The sequence below is a fragment of the Pungitius pungitius genome, chromosome 1, assembly GCF_949316345.1.
Source record: "Pungitius pungitius chromosome 1, fPunPun2.1, whole genome shotgun sequence".
In the NCBI taxonomy this organism is placed as follows: Eukaryota; Metazoa; Chordata; class Actinopteri; order Perciformes; family Gasterosteidae; genus Pungitius; species Pungitius pungitius.
In genome coordinates this window covers 2,552,248-2,564,677 of record NC_084900.1, presented here as the reverse complement: position 1 = coordinate 2,564,677, position 12,430 = coordinate 2,552,248, and the positions used below count along the sequence as shown (strand labels likewise).

Genomic DNA, 12,430 nt, shown 5'->3' with positions numbered 1-12,430 from the left:
ATTCAGGAAGGACTTAACGAACAATTGTGAGTGTGCAGACATGATGCAACCCAATGCCGTTGACACGATGTGGTACAATAAAAGGTGAGAATATATTTGTGAGGATCCATGGCGGCTGCACCGTGCGACTGTATGTCAACTCAAGGTGACGTTGTGACCCGGCTGTTTGCTTAATCTGTCCGCACGGAGGGCAACAGGTGTGATTGGAGTTGTTTTGTTTCGGCCTCCTTTTTTCCCCTCACGTCTCTCTTTATCCTTGACCCAGATGCCACCGGTCTTGGATGTGGAGGAGCAACGTGATCCCGCTGGTGAAGCTCAGGGCATTTACTACTAATCTCAGGGACATATGGTCCACGGTTGAGATGCCAAGGCCCCAAAGAGCAAAGACATTTTGGTTGTCGGATGGAAAGAAACTCAGGTGCCTCTAGGTCTAGATCATTCCCCCTTTTATTACTTGGGTCACATCTTTTATGTATAACTTCAGAACCACCGCAGGAATCGGCAGCACAGTGGAATCAATCTGACAAGTAACGTACACACTACATACTGTATATGAAAGTGCCCCAACCTGTCACAAACCTCTGTTGGGTCGAAGCCCGGGATCCCATAAAGTCAAGAATTTAGATAACCTTGTGATAAATTACTCTGGATATAGCAACCTCCTTGGTCATATGAGTATTCGTATAGAGATCACATGCTGTTCTCAAACATGCAACACATGCAGGAGGAGGAGGGAGAGGCGGGAGAGGAACAAACACCCAACAGAACTGTCCGTAGACGGGTGAAGAGGTGAAGCAATAACAGCAGCATCCCCACAACGGATCGCCCAAGGGACCTGCGGGATCTTCTCAAGCGCATTATCCCTCGGAGACCGTTCGAGGAGTCAGCTATCCGCAAATCCTTGGGTTTCCAGAGCTGTGCATCGTTTTCAGGGATTGCGAGGGCAAACCACAGGACAGAATGGCTGTAGAAGCTAATCGAGGCCTCCAGGGCTTGGATGAGTGGAGAAGACAGAGGCAGACGGTGAGGGGGGGTCTGTGGGTCAAAGTCGAGGAGGAGGTTGAGGAGGAAGAAGTGTGGCAAGGCGAAGAGGAAGAAGGTGAAGCAGGCGAGGAGGCGAAGGAAGGGGAGGAGAGCGGAGGGCGGGAGAAGGAAGCGGAGCAGCAAGAAAGAGAGGACTATTTTGAGAGGGTGATAAAGAAAGCGGAGAAGTTTAAGGATGAGGGAAAAGCAGTCGCGGAATCTCGGACGACTCGAGGAGAAGCGCATAAAGTCGATCACGCTGACCTTCAGGGGGAAGAGGAGGCGGAACACGCGACGGACAACGACGAAGATGCGGTAAAGATTTACTGCAAAGACGATTATCCTGCGCACGTATTCCGCAACTTGACTGAGTTCAGGGACTCCTCTGTTCTCACCGACCTCACTCTGACCACGAAGGAGGGGGAGAGTTTCCACGTACACTCCCCGGTCCTGGCTGCTGTCAGTCTACGTATCCGAGAAAGACTTGGAGATGACGAGAGGGTCAATGAGAGAAAAGATGCAAGCGTTGGAGTCCACAAGTGGTCCGTGTCTCTGGGTGCAGAGGTGGATGCGGTTGGATTGAAGGCAGTTGTGGACTTCGCCTACACTGGACTCGTACCGTGTTTGAACAAGAACACGTGCCACCAGATTGAGGCTGCGGCTCGAACACTGGGCGCCCCCAGGGTGCTGGGTCTCTGCAAAGAAGAAGAGAAGTCCTCAAAAACTGGTGGGCAGGGGAAAGAGGACAAGATCTCAGCTGCAGAACAAATGGAGGTCAGTCTTCGGTCCATCAGACAGCTGAGGGCTGATAGAGTGGGCTGTGATGTCGTCCTGGAAGCTGTCAGAGGATCGCTCCATGGTGAGTAGACGATGGACACGAGTGCGCACACGCAGCCTGTCAAGCTATGTAAGGGGCATTAATACAAATATATACTTGGGGAAACCAAATGGAGAAGCAGACAAGTCATTAGATGTTCCCAACTATATATTGTCTATTGCCACAAACCAAGACATGAAGTCTGTCACCTCAGTGTCTTCCTCTGAGTTTACTACCCATGCCAACCCCTTCATGTAGGAGTCAAGTACCTGTGCTTCTACCGATAGTTGTCTGAATGGCTAATGCACATTGCTCCCATTCTTTTACAAGCCAAGTGAATTGTTGCAACAATAATAAAATTAAGAATGTCGACAGGAAACTGCTCGGTGATAAAAGTGAATCCCATCCTCACATGTGTGAGTTAGGGGTCACAGAGGGTCCATTCTGTTCTCATTATCGCCCTCCCCTCAGTCCACAGGGTCATGCTGGCTGTGTGCAGCGACTACTTCCGCGGCATGTTCACGTCGGGGATGAAGGAGTCCCGCCAGCCTCGTGTGACCCTCCGCTTCCTTTTGGCATCGGAGCTGGAGGCTCTGATTGACTGCTCCTACAGCGGCGTCCTCCCCATCAGCTGGAGTCGTGTCTTTGAGCTCACTATCGTCGCTCTCCAGCTCCAGCACCAGCCTGCCCTCTCCTTGTCCCTTAAGTTTCTGCATCAAGAAATGAATGCTCTCTCCTGCCTGGACGTGGCATCTTTCGCCGAGGCCTACGGGATGGTGCAGCTCCTTGAAGTAGCGGACGCTTTTGCCATGCGGCAATTCCAAAAGGTGGCCAGTGTCTCAAAGTTCACGGACCTGCCCGCCAAAAAGCTCCTAAAGTTCTTGAATAGCCGCTTGCTCTGTGTCTCATCCGAACTCGATGTGTTCAAAGCAGTGGCGGCATGGATCCTGGCGAATCCCAGAAAAAGGCGACAGGTTGCTAAAGAACTAATGAAAACCATCCACTTTCCCTTGATGACCTTCAAGGAGTTCAAAGAAGTCCAATCGATGGACATGTGGTCGGATCACAGCCTTTCAAAGCTCTACAATGCAGTGTTTAAGGATTTCTGCTCCAGTGAGAGTCAGTGCCGGATTTATCTCCCGAAAGACAGTCTGGTCTTGGTTGGAGGTGACCACATCTCTGAAGACCTGGGTACCCGCAGCATCAGCAGAGATCTCTGGTTTGTGAATTCCTTGAGGAACCATGTCGGGATAAAAAAGGCCATGGAGTGGAGAAAGTTGGGTGAGATGCCAGAGCCGGAGAGGTTCTACCATGAGGTGGCTGTCCTCAGAGGACAACTGTATGTGTTTGGAGGCAAGAAGTACTACGGCATCCGCGACACCCTGAGTAATGTTTACAGGTGAGAGAGGGGACGACCATAGTTAAAAAAAGACACGTCACCATATTACTTACTGATATTGCTACCTTTTGGTAGGTTTGACCCCCTTGAAAACACCTGGGAGAGACTGGCTGACATGCAGGAAAAGAGATGCTCTTTCTCTGTGGCAGTGCTGGAGGGAAACATTTACGCCATCGGCGGACACCGGGACTCTGAGTACACAGAGAGTGTGGAACGATACTGCCCCACTGGAAACTCCTGGAGGTACGTTGGACAACCAGCAATGATAAATCTGCATGTTTTATAGGCACCATAATCATACAGCGCTTTATAACCTTCTCATTTGGGAAAAAGTAGTAATATAAACCTCTGTGGAACTTTCCCTGTATTGGAATCTTTTGCGTTGCAAATATTCTGATCGACCTCACAGTGTCAATGACAATGCTTTTGGTGAATATAGGAGAAATCTGAGGATGCAAAAAGCCCAAGTGTCTAGTTTGGATGTTTTTATTTCAACCAATCTATCTCAAAATCTCAACATATACCAGAGCATATTAAATGCATTTTATGCCTGCATTGTTTGAACTTTAAAAAATGGATCCCTTCTCCTTTAGCTTCAGGTGGCCCTTGGATCTGCCTCTGGCTGGCCATGTAGCAAAAGTCCTTCACGGGCGGATATTTGTCTCGGGTGGGCTGAGCATGGACAACCAATGCCTCTCGTCCATGTTCATATACCACCCAGACGCGGGAAGCACCTATTTGTCCAACATGGCCCAGCCCCGAGCTCGTCACTGCATGGAGACGCTGGGCCAACGTCTCTACGTAGCCGGTGGGATGACCGTGGACGACAGCATGTGCATCGCCGACCTCCTCGCTTGCGAGGTGTACGACCCGGTGGGCGACTCCTGGACCGCCTTCACGTCTCTGCCAGTGCCGCATGTGGGAGCCGGGGGTGCGGTCTTGGAGGGGAAGTTTTACGTGCTGGGGGGATACAGCCAGGTGGACTACAGGGACACCGTGATGGTCCATCGCTATGATCCAGGCCCACAGAGGTGGGAGAACATGGGTCAGATGCCCGGGCCCAACAACGACATACGAGCATCTGTGCTGTGTTTGCCCCCCGACGTTCGCTTGTAAAACTCAACGACATTCACATATAATCATATGTTGCCTTGCAATTTGAAAAAGACATCTGTTTCACATCTGAATAAAGGTTGATTTATCTTACACAGTACATCAGGTAAACCGTTGGCATGCATACGGTAAGATAGCAATAGAGCCTTTTTGGTGCTATGTATTAGAACGAACTGTGCTGTGTTTTTCACTGTGATGGAAATATTGATGTATCAGTTTGGGATGAGATGTATTTCAGTACAATCCTTTGAGCAAACACCGACTGCCGACACAAGATGGAGCTGCTCCCTCTTCACATACTTTTAGCGTGAAGGCAGTGAACACATCAGTCATTGCACGGGGAAGAGAAAGGTCATGTTGCACTCCAGATGACAAACATGCAGGGGTCCTTTTGTTTTGATGTCAGAGAGGTGAATCATAATGTGTTATCTTAACATGCTTTCTCACCGATTTCGTTGCATAAGCATACCGCATCTGCATTGTGCCTGAACTTTTACACCGGGAAGACAAGAAAACCACTGAAGGTTGTGTGTCCATTCAGGTTGTCATACACTCTGCCGTTATCCCACAGTTGCATGTGCACCACATCACCGGCGGCCAGCTGCAGAGCGACAGCGTTGCTGCTGCTGTCCGAGCCGTCAGATGTTGGGCCGTCGTAGGTGGAAATCTGGCTGACGCCGTTCTTCATCAACAGGGCCCCCATGGCGTGAGTGTTGTAGCCGTAGGTGCTGAAGCTGAAGAAGTAGAGACCGCCTACAGGTGCGGTGAAGATTCCTGCAGCAGGGAAAAGGGGAAGAAGATTAAAACAACTAAAGACCAGCCCAAACTATTTAGGTTTAGGAAAATAATAAAAGGATGTCGCTTATGGTGAACACAAATTTCACCTGATCATTAATTCCTTTGTTCATATGAAATATATAAATGAGCAATGCAAACAGTATTAGCAAATTCTTCTCTTTGTCTGTTTGAAATACCTGAAGCTGACGTGTGAGGTTTACCCCCGAGTGGCTTCAAAATAGTACAGAGACTTACTGATCAGTTTACTTTTTCCAAACCATTAAAAGAAAGTGTGAACAATACCTGTACTTTGGTCATAACCATCTCCAGTGTTTGAAAAGACTCTTTTGTAAATCAGGACCTTGTCTGTGCAGGGTCCTTTGTAAATCTCCCCAAAGTTTGCCAAAGAGGCCGAGAACGCAATCCGAGGGGCACCTGGGCACAGTTTGGTGGATAAGGGGTAATAAAGTCATAATAGTTTGCTTGGTATACAGGTGAAGATGGGTAACACATAAAGATAAATACTAAATGTATCATTATCTCACCTATAGCACTGTTCTGCTTCAGCTTATCAATCTCTTCCTCTGTGGAAATCAGCCTCGATTTCAAGCCAGTAAAAGAAGAAATAAAAAAGTGTTAGAATCTTAAGTAGGAAAATATATGTGTGTAAATATTGCATCTTAGCAAATATTACTTTCATTCTCTGTCTTCAGTCCGTCCACTTCAGCTCGCTGTCCCTTCAGTTCGTCTACAGTCGAGTTCAGCTTACCCTCCAGAGCGTCCACGGCATTCTGTAGTCTTTCCACAAGTTTCAGTTTCTCATTCAAGAACTTTATCAATTCCACTCCATCAATATCCGCATCGCCTCTCTGTCCGAACCCAGGCTCCACAAACAAGAGGAGGGTCAGCGGGAGCAAAGCCCTGAACTCCATTCCCATTAATCTGAGCATGTCCAGTGTCTTGGATTTTTGTGGCCGCTATTTTTTCCACAGCAGCTTGTATACTCGCTGTCTTCACTCAGAGGACGGCGTCGGTATGAGCAGTGTTCAGCCCCCCCCAGTCCTAGTCGTGTCCCAACAGGCCTACTGGGAGGACTTTGTGAGAGGGTTTGCCAGTACAATAACAAAGTTATGTGAATCTTATAGTTCAGTTTGATTCAGCCTTCATGCTTTTTCATTTCCATTAGCTTCAAGAAGCTAATGAAAGAAATTGAATAAAAAAAATTATAAGTGATGGAAAGATGAGAAATGTATGTTAGAGGTCGTATTTCTGCACAGGTTAGTTTTCCTAAACAAAACCACACAGTCCTGTATGCAACAAAAATGTGGTTGTAATTTGTATTCTTGACCATTTATTTAATCACAGTTTATGTTAAATACTTGGCACTGTAACATTGGTTAAAAAAAGCCTCTTACAGAATCTTTCTGTTCTTTTAATTCTATTAAATATTCATTCCACCCATCTCACAATAACTATGAATTATTTTCATTCAACACATTTGCTTTGGTAATAGATCCCACGTGAAAATGTCTGTTGAAACATTCTTCACCAGCCAGTCATTAAAGTCTGAAGTGCCGGGGCAGTCTGAGCAGACAGGCCCGTATGTCGGTAACAGCCCCGGGCAGTTTGCCCATGCTCTCCCATCGCTGCGTGCTGGGTTCGAACCTGTGGACCAGTCCAGACTCACTGCAATCATCCTGGCAGTAACCTCCCAGGACGTAGATCTTCCCCTCCAGGACGACTGAGGCCGCCCCCACATGGGGCAGAGGCAGAGACGCGAAGGCAGTCCAGGAGTCGGCCACGGGATCGTACGCCTCACAGAGTAGCTGGTCGGTGTAAAACTTCCTCAGGTTACACAAGCCACCGGCGACGTAGAGACGGCCTTGCAGGGTCTCCATGCAATGCTGTGCCCGGTCATGGGTCATGTCTGCCAGAGAGGTGGTACCTCTCTCTGGGTGGTACAGGAACATGGAAACCAGACACGCGTACCTGCGGTCGAAACCGCCAGAGATGAATATCGCTCCGTCCATGGCTGTGACAGCATGGCCGCTCAGAGCCCGGTCCAGAGGCTGGGCGAAGCTGGGGTCACAAAAGATGAGGCATCAGACAGGGAGGGCAGAATATAAAAACATATATTTTAACATAAATATACATATATAGCATAATTCCTACCATGGATTTACATGCAATTTACATGCTAATTTAGTCACAATGGGGAGATCTAGTGGCCAGAATTTGTATGAACAGCTTTGCTTCTTAATTTTGTGAGACATTCACATCTAATTTTAGGCCATGGTAAAGCAAGGCACCTAGGCCACAGAATTCCACGAAACATATTCTACTTCAAGCGTAACATGACTCAACTTACCTCCAGGAGTCATTGTCTGGGTTGTACATCTCAACGCTATCTACGTTGGTGTTGATCTCCTTGTCTCCACCAATGGCATACAGAAGCTCTCCGTGTACCACCACTGAGAAGTTGCTTCTAAACTCCTGCATGTCAGCTAGCCTTTTCCAGCTGCCCTGCACAGGGTCATAACTACAGCATGTGTGCAATGAAAAAGAAAAAGAAAGTTCAGATCCCAGCAGAGCGTCGGTGGAACAATCTAGGCTGCTTACCTGTAGGCAGATTTCATCATGTCGTCCTTGCAGTAGTAGTAACATCCTCCAAAGACGTACAACTTACCGACCATTGCTGCTATTCCATGCCTGAACTTTGGCCTGTCTGGCATCTCACCCAGCCTCCTCCACTCAATCGCCTTCACCAACCCTGTGCCACTGCGCAGGGAGTTTGCAAACCACAGCTCCCTACTTGGTAGACGCTGTCCTACATCTGGGTTCAGCTGGTCCCCCCCAACCACAACCAGGGCCTCTTTGGGACGTCGGACCCGGACCTGATCCTGGGTTTCTGATAGGCTGAAACCAAATTCCTTGAGTGCTGGACCATAGAGTTGCATCTCTTTGTCTCCATAACCCTCCATGCGTAGGTTAATGGCCCTGACCTCCCTGAACTCCCGAAAGGTCATGAGAGGGAACCGGACTCCGGTCATCAGTACGCCAGCATGGCCCAATCTCTCCTCAGGATCCGCCTCAATCCAAGAGATTACTGCCCGAAACACAGCCAACTCTGACGGCACGCACAGACCATCGCAACGAAGGATCTCCAGAAGCCTCTCCCCAGATAGGTCCAGAAACTTGGACGTAGCAGACACCTCCCAGAAGTTCTTCAGCACAAAGTCATTGGCTTCCTCAAGCAACTCTGGCATATGGTAGGCATCAGCAAAAGATGCCACATCCAGGCAGGAGCTTGCCTCCATTTCCTGCTGCATGAATCTGAGGCATAGCGAGAATGCAGGCTGAAACTGAAGCTGGAGGGCAGTGCAGGAGATCTCAAAGACACAGCCCCAGCTAAGTGGAAGGGTCCCACTGTAGGAGCAGCCAATCAGAGCATCCAGCTCAGAAGGTGACAAGAAAGGAAGGGCAATACAGGTCTGATTGGATTCCCTCATCCCGCAGGTGAACATGCTACGGAAGTAGTCACTGCTTGCTGCCAGGACGACTCTGTGGACTAGGACACAGACAAAGAAGAGCTCAGTTAATCAACATCAAACAATGGACTACAAGATATAAATCACTTGACTGAACACTAACCATGGAATACAGCACCGTCCACTTTCAAGATCACATCACACCCAACACCGTCTTCCCACAACTGCTTAATGGACTGAAGAGTAATGTTCATCTGTTCTTGGGCAGATAGGTTTTTCTCTTCCTCCTCAGGACTCCCGTCTTCTTTCATCTTCTCCTCCTGGTTGCAGAGGTCCAGCACTCTAGGCACGCCCAGAGCTTGAGCAGCAGCCACAATGGAGGATAGGTTGTCGTTGTTCAGAGACGATAAAGATCCAGTATAGGCAAACTCCAAAACTGCCTGTACCCCGACATGATCGACCCCAGGAGACAGAGACAGCGAGCGCCTCTGGACTACTGCGTGATTTTCGTTGTTTTCATCTCTCAGCCTCTCACGGAGGAAGGAGCTGACGGCAGCAAGAATAGTGACGTGTACGTCGAAGCCGTTCCCGCTGGCAGTGGTCAGAGTCAGGTCCGTGAGGAGAGATGAATCCCAGAATTCCTTCAGGGCAACAAACACCTCTTTGGGGTGGGTGTCACTGCGGTACGCCAGGACTTCATCACCAAGTACTTCACCCCAAAGTGCAGCCTTTCTCACTTGCTGGTGGTGCAGACTAGCACCACTCGCCCCGACCTCCGACCCCAGTTTCTCATGCCTCCCACTCATCAGCCCCATCCTGGAGTCATTGTACGCCACGATCCTCCTCAGTTCACGGTTGTCCCGTTCAATTCCTTCTTGGGCACCTTCTCCGATCACTTGTTTCCTCTTCTCCTTCTCCCTCCTCCATCTCTCCTCCCATTCTATTGGAAGGACATCTTTAGAAAGCTCCATGCTGGGCTCTTTAAAATACTACTTTCTGGGGTACCTTTTAGTTACTTTTGGTGTGCAGCAACATTTCAAAGTACCATGTCTTTCTCTTGCTGCCTTTACAGATCTTTCTGACCGTCCTGACTGTCTCACAGACTTAATGTTGGTCACTGCATAAACAGCAGCTATTCATAGCTACTGGGTCAGACGGATTCAGTTTCAACTAGACCTTGGCTCTCCATTCATTTTAATGTTTGTCAAGGAAGGAAATGTAGTCAACAAAGACTGCAATAAGTGAAATGTTAGCGACATAATCCTGAACAATAAGTAAAGTCTATTGATTTGATTGTAGAGCATCTTATATACTTAAAGAAGAAAGAAGAAAAAAAATCACAGGGTAAAGTAATTTGGGTATTGTCTTGTTAAATTATTTTTTGTCATTACTTTCCACGCCCCTCACTTTTTTAAATGATGTATATGATGAATGATAGGGGCCGTGTTAAATGATTTACCTGATGTTTTGAAAGCATCTTTTAATTACACATTACCCTCACAGATCTTTAACCTGGACCTTCTCACATAATCATTAAACTGAATTTTTTTTATAAATGTGTATTTTCTTGCGGTCAGTCAATTCGATATTTGAAAAGGACCTTCAAAGCAGAATAAATTATGGCTGTGTATCAGTGGGCCGGACTGGAGGTGAGGACGAGAATGATGCTTTCCAAAAATTTTAGACGACAGGGACCTCAGCAGCACCCGAGGCAGGCTGTGATCCCCCCCTCTACACCGTGCTGAATGAACTGGGGGCTCTGGAGGAAAGACTTGCAGCTACCATGAGAGCACAGGAGGAAATAAACAAGAGGCTCTCTACAAGTATACTCAAGAACAGTGAAGCTCATTTTAACTTCAGTAGCACCATTCAAATGTTCCCTACTTGGTATTTATGGAGTGATTTGGTCATTTCATTCCTAAAAACATGGACAAAATGAACAGAAACAGATCAGAACATATCAGAAGGCGATCATCACAGTCACTTTTTGGATGTTGTGTGGAGCCGTTTTGGAGAAGCCCCTGGCTACGGTCTGGAACTCTGCTGTGCTGGGGTTCAACGTGATCTTTTTGAACACGTCTCCATGCATCGGTTCCCATTGTGCTGGCAACTCCAAAGCTGAAGCAGAAGTCACACGGTTAGACCTTAAAAAAGTAAACCGCTTTGACACTAGTGCCCGAAAAAGTACAACTACAAGATGTGACGTTCACTATTCAGACTCGATCCATTTCCTAAAATACACCTGTTTGCCAATTGGTGGCTTCTCATGCCCTCAGGTTTACTTTCAACATCCCGCTGTCTTTTTCTTCATGATTTTTCACGCCCTGTGATCAGTGGGCACCTTGTACACATCCAGTGGTGAAGTTGAATTATATTGCCACTAGATATGGTGTGTTAGTAATGGAGCCAAAGTTTGTTTAAATATCTCTCTACAAGAGAGTGAAATTAATGACTTTTGATGGGGAATTTTCTGCACGTAAAAGTACGCTATGGAATAGCATGAAAATGTGCTTTCAGTGGCTTTTTCCTTCGAAGCGTTGCTGTTAACTCAGTTGATAGTTTGTCTTCATTTGGGAAGTTGGCGTCAGACAGTTGCCACACACTTCATATCATCAACAATGATATAAGTAGAAATTGAGATGTAATTCAATGAAAAAAAGTCAGGAAATCATGAGGAAATAGGGCTGGGGTAAATGATTTACCTGATGTGTTGAGAGCAGGTTTTGTTTACACATTACCCAGACAGTCATTGACCTGAACTTTCTTTCACAATCATTAACCTACAATCATTAACCTGCACTTTCTTTCACAATCATTAACCTACAATCATTAACCTGGACTTTTTTATAAATGTGTATTTTCTTGCGGTCAGTCAATTTGATATCTGAAAAGGATCTTCGAAGCAGAATAATGGGGAGATTCTCAGCAATGATGGCTGTGTGCCTACTTGCTGGTCTATCTAAAGGCTTGACTGGAGATGAGGGCAAAGAGGATGCTTTCCAGAATTTTGAGACGACAGCGACCCCAGCAGCACCCGAGGCAGGCTTTAATCCCCCCCCCTACAGCGTGCGGAAGAAGCTGGGGTCTCTGGAGGAGAGACTTGAAGCTGCCATCAGAGCTCAGGAGGAAACAAACAGGAGGCTGGAGGCCAGTGAAAAAAAGCTCTCTGCACTGGAGAACAGTGTAGCCCACCAAGGTAACACAAGTATACTAAACAATGGTTGTGTAGGGCCACGCTTCCAGACCCAAACCCTTTGTTTTGAGCTGAACTGGATTAGTATGGTCCCACATAAAAGTTGTAATTGCATAGATTTCATTTTGACTCATATCAAGGTTAGGAGCAACAATCCATCAAGTGACTGGGAAAAAGGGGTTCTCACATGTACTGAGGCTAACCGGAGAACAGGAGAGCAGCAATTTAAACCACTGTGGCTTAAAAAATGTTTTAGGATGCTGTTTGCTGTTAAGCAGGATCATAAAACTCTGAATAACAATGTATTCACATCTCCATCTCTCAGGGCCGCCTCGGATTGCATTTACCGCTGCATTAACCCTTAGTGCCAACTTGGGTCCTTTGAATATTCTCCATCCTCTGGTGTACGATCATGTTCTGTCCAACAATGGAGAACATTACAGCCCAGTCTCAGGTCAGTATTTGTCACGGTTTGGGTTCTTTTCTTGTTTTTTGTAGTTTCATGTCTCTTGTGTTCCTGGGTAACTTCACTTCCTGCCTTGTCCTGTCTTCCCCTGTGATTGTCTGCCATGCCTGATTGTTTCCAGCTGTGTCCAATCACCTGCACCTCCCTTGTGTAT

The 12,430-nt window shown here is 47.3% G+C and overlaps 3 protein-coding genes across 3 annotated transcripts; 1 reads left to right on the top strand and 2 right to left on the bottom strand.

Moving 5' to 3' along the window:
* The first annotated feature begins 960 nt into the window (after positions 1–960).
* Positions 961–4,355, top strand: LOC119221793 (kelch-like protein 33). The gene is made up of 4 exons (XM_062564504.1): positions 961–1,882; positions 2,312–3,239; positions 3,315–3,482; positions 3,833–4,355. Exons 1-4 carry the CDS (start codon positions 961–963, stop codon positions 4,353–4,355), a joined length of 2,541 nt encoding a protein of 846 aa, XP_062420488.1.
* Positions 4,356–4,845: 490 nt separating this feature from the next.
* cbln11 (cerebellin 11) lies at positions 4,846–6,061 on the bottom strand. Its single transcript, XM_062564286.1, has 4 exons — positions 5,899–6,061; positions 5,675–5,746; positions 5,433–5,564; positions 4,846–5,126 (listed from the first exon to the last, which is right to left on the bottom strand). The coding sequence occupies exons 1-4, from the start codon at positions 6,059–6,061 to the stop codon at positions 4,846–4,848; spliced, it is 648 nt and encodes a 215-aa protein (XP_062420270.1).
* A 391-nt stretch (positions 6,062–6,452) lies between these two features.
* Positions 6,453–9,711, bottom strand: si:ch211-63p21.8 (kelch-like protein 33). Its single transcript, XM_037479874.2, has 4 exons — positions 8,781–9,711; positions 7,749–8,697; positions 7,498–7,668; positions 6,453–7,208 (listed from the first exon to the last, which is right to left on the bottom strand). Exons 1-4 carry the CDS (start codon positions 9,586–9,588, stop codon positions 6,689–6,691), a joined length of 2,448 nt encoding a protein of 815 aa, XP_037335771.2. The 5' UTR covers positions 9,589–9,711; the 3' UTR covers positions 6,453–6,688.
* Positions 9,712–12,430: the final 2,719 nt, after the last annotated feature.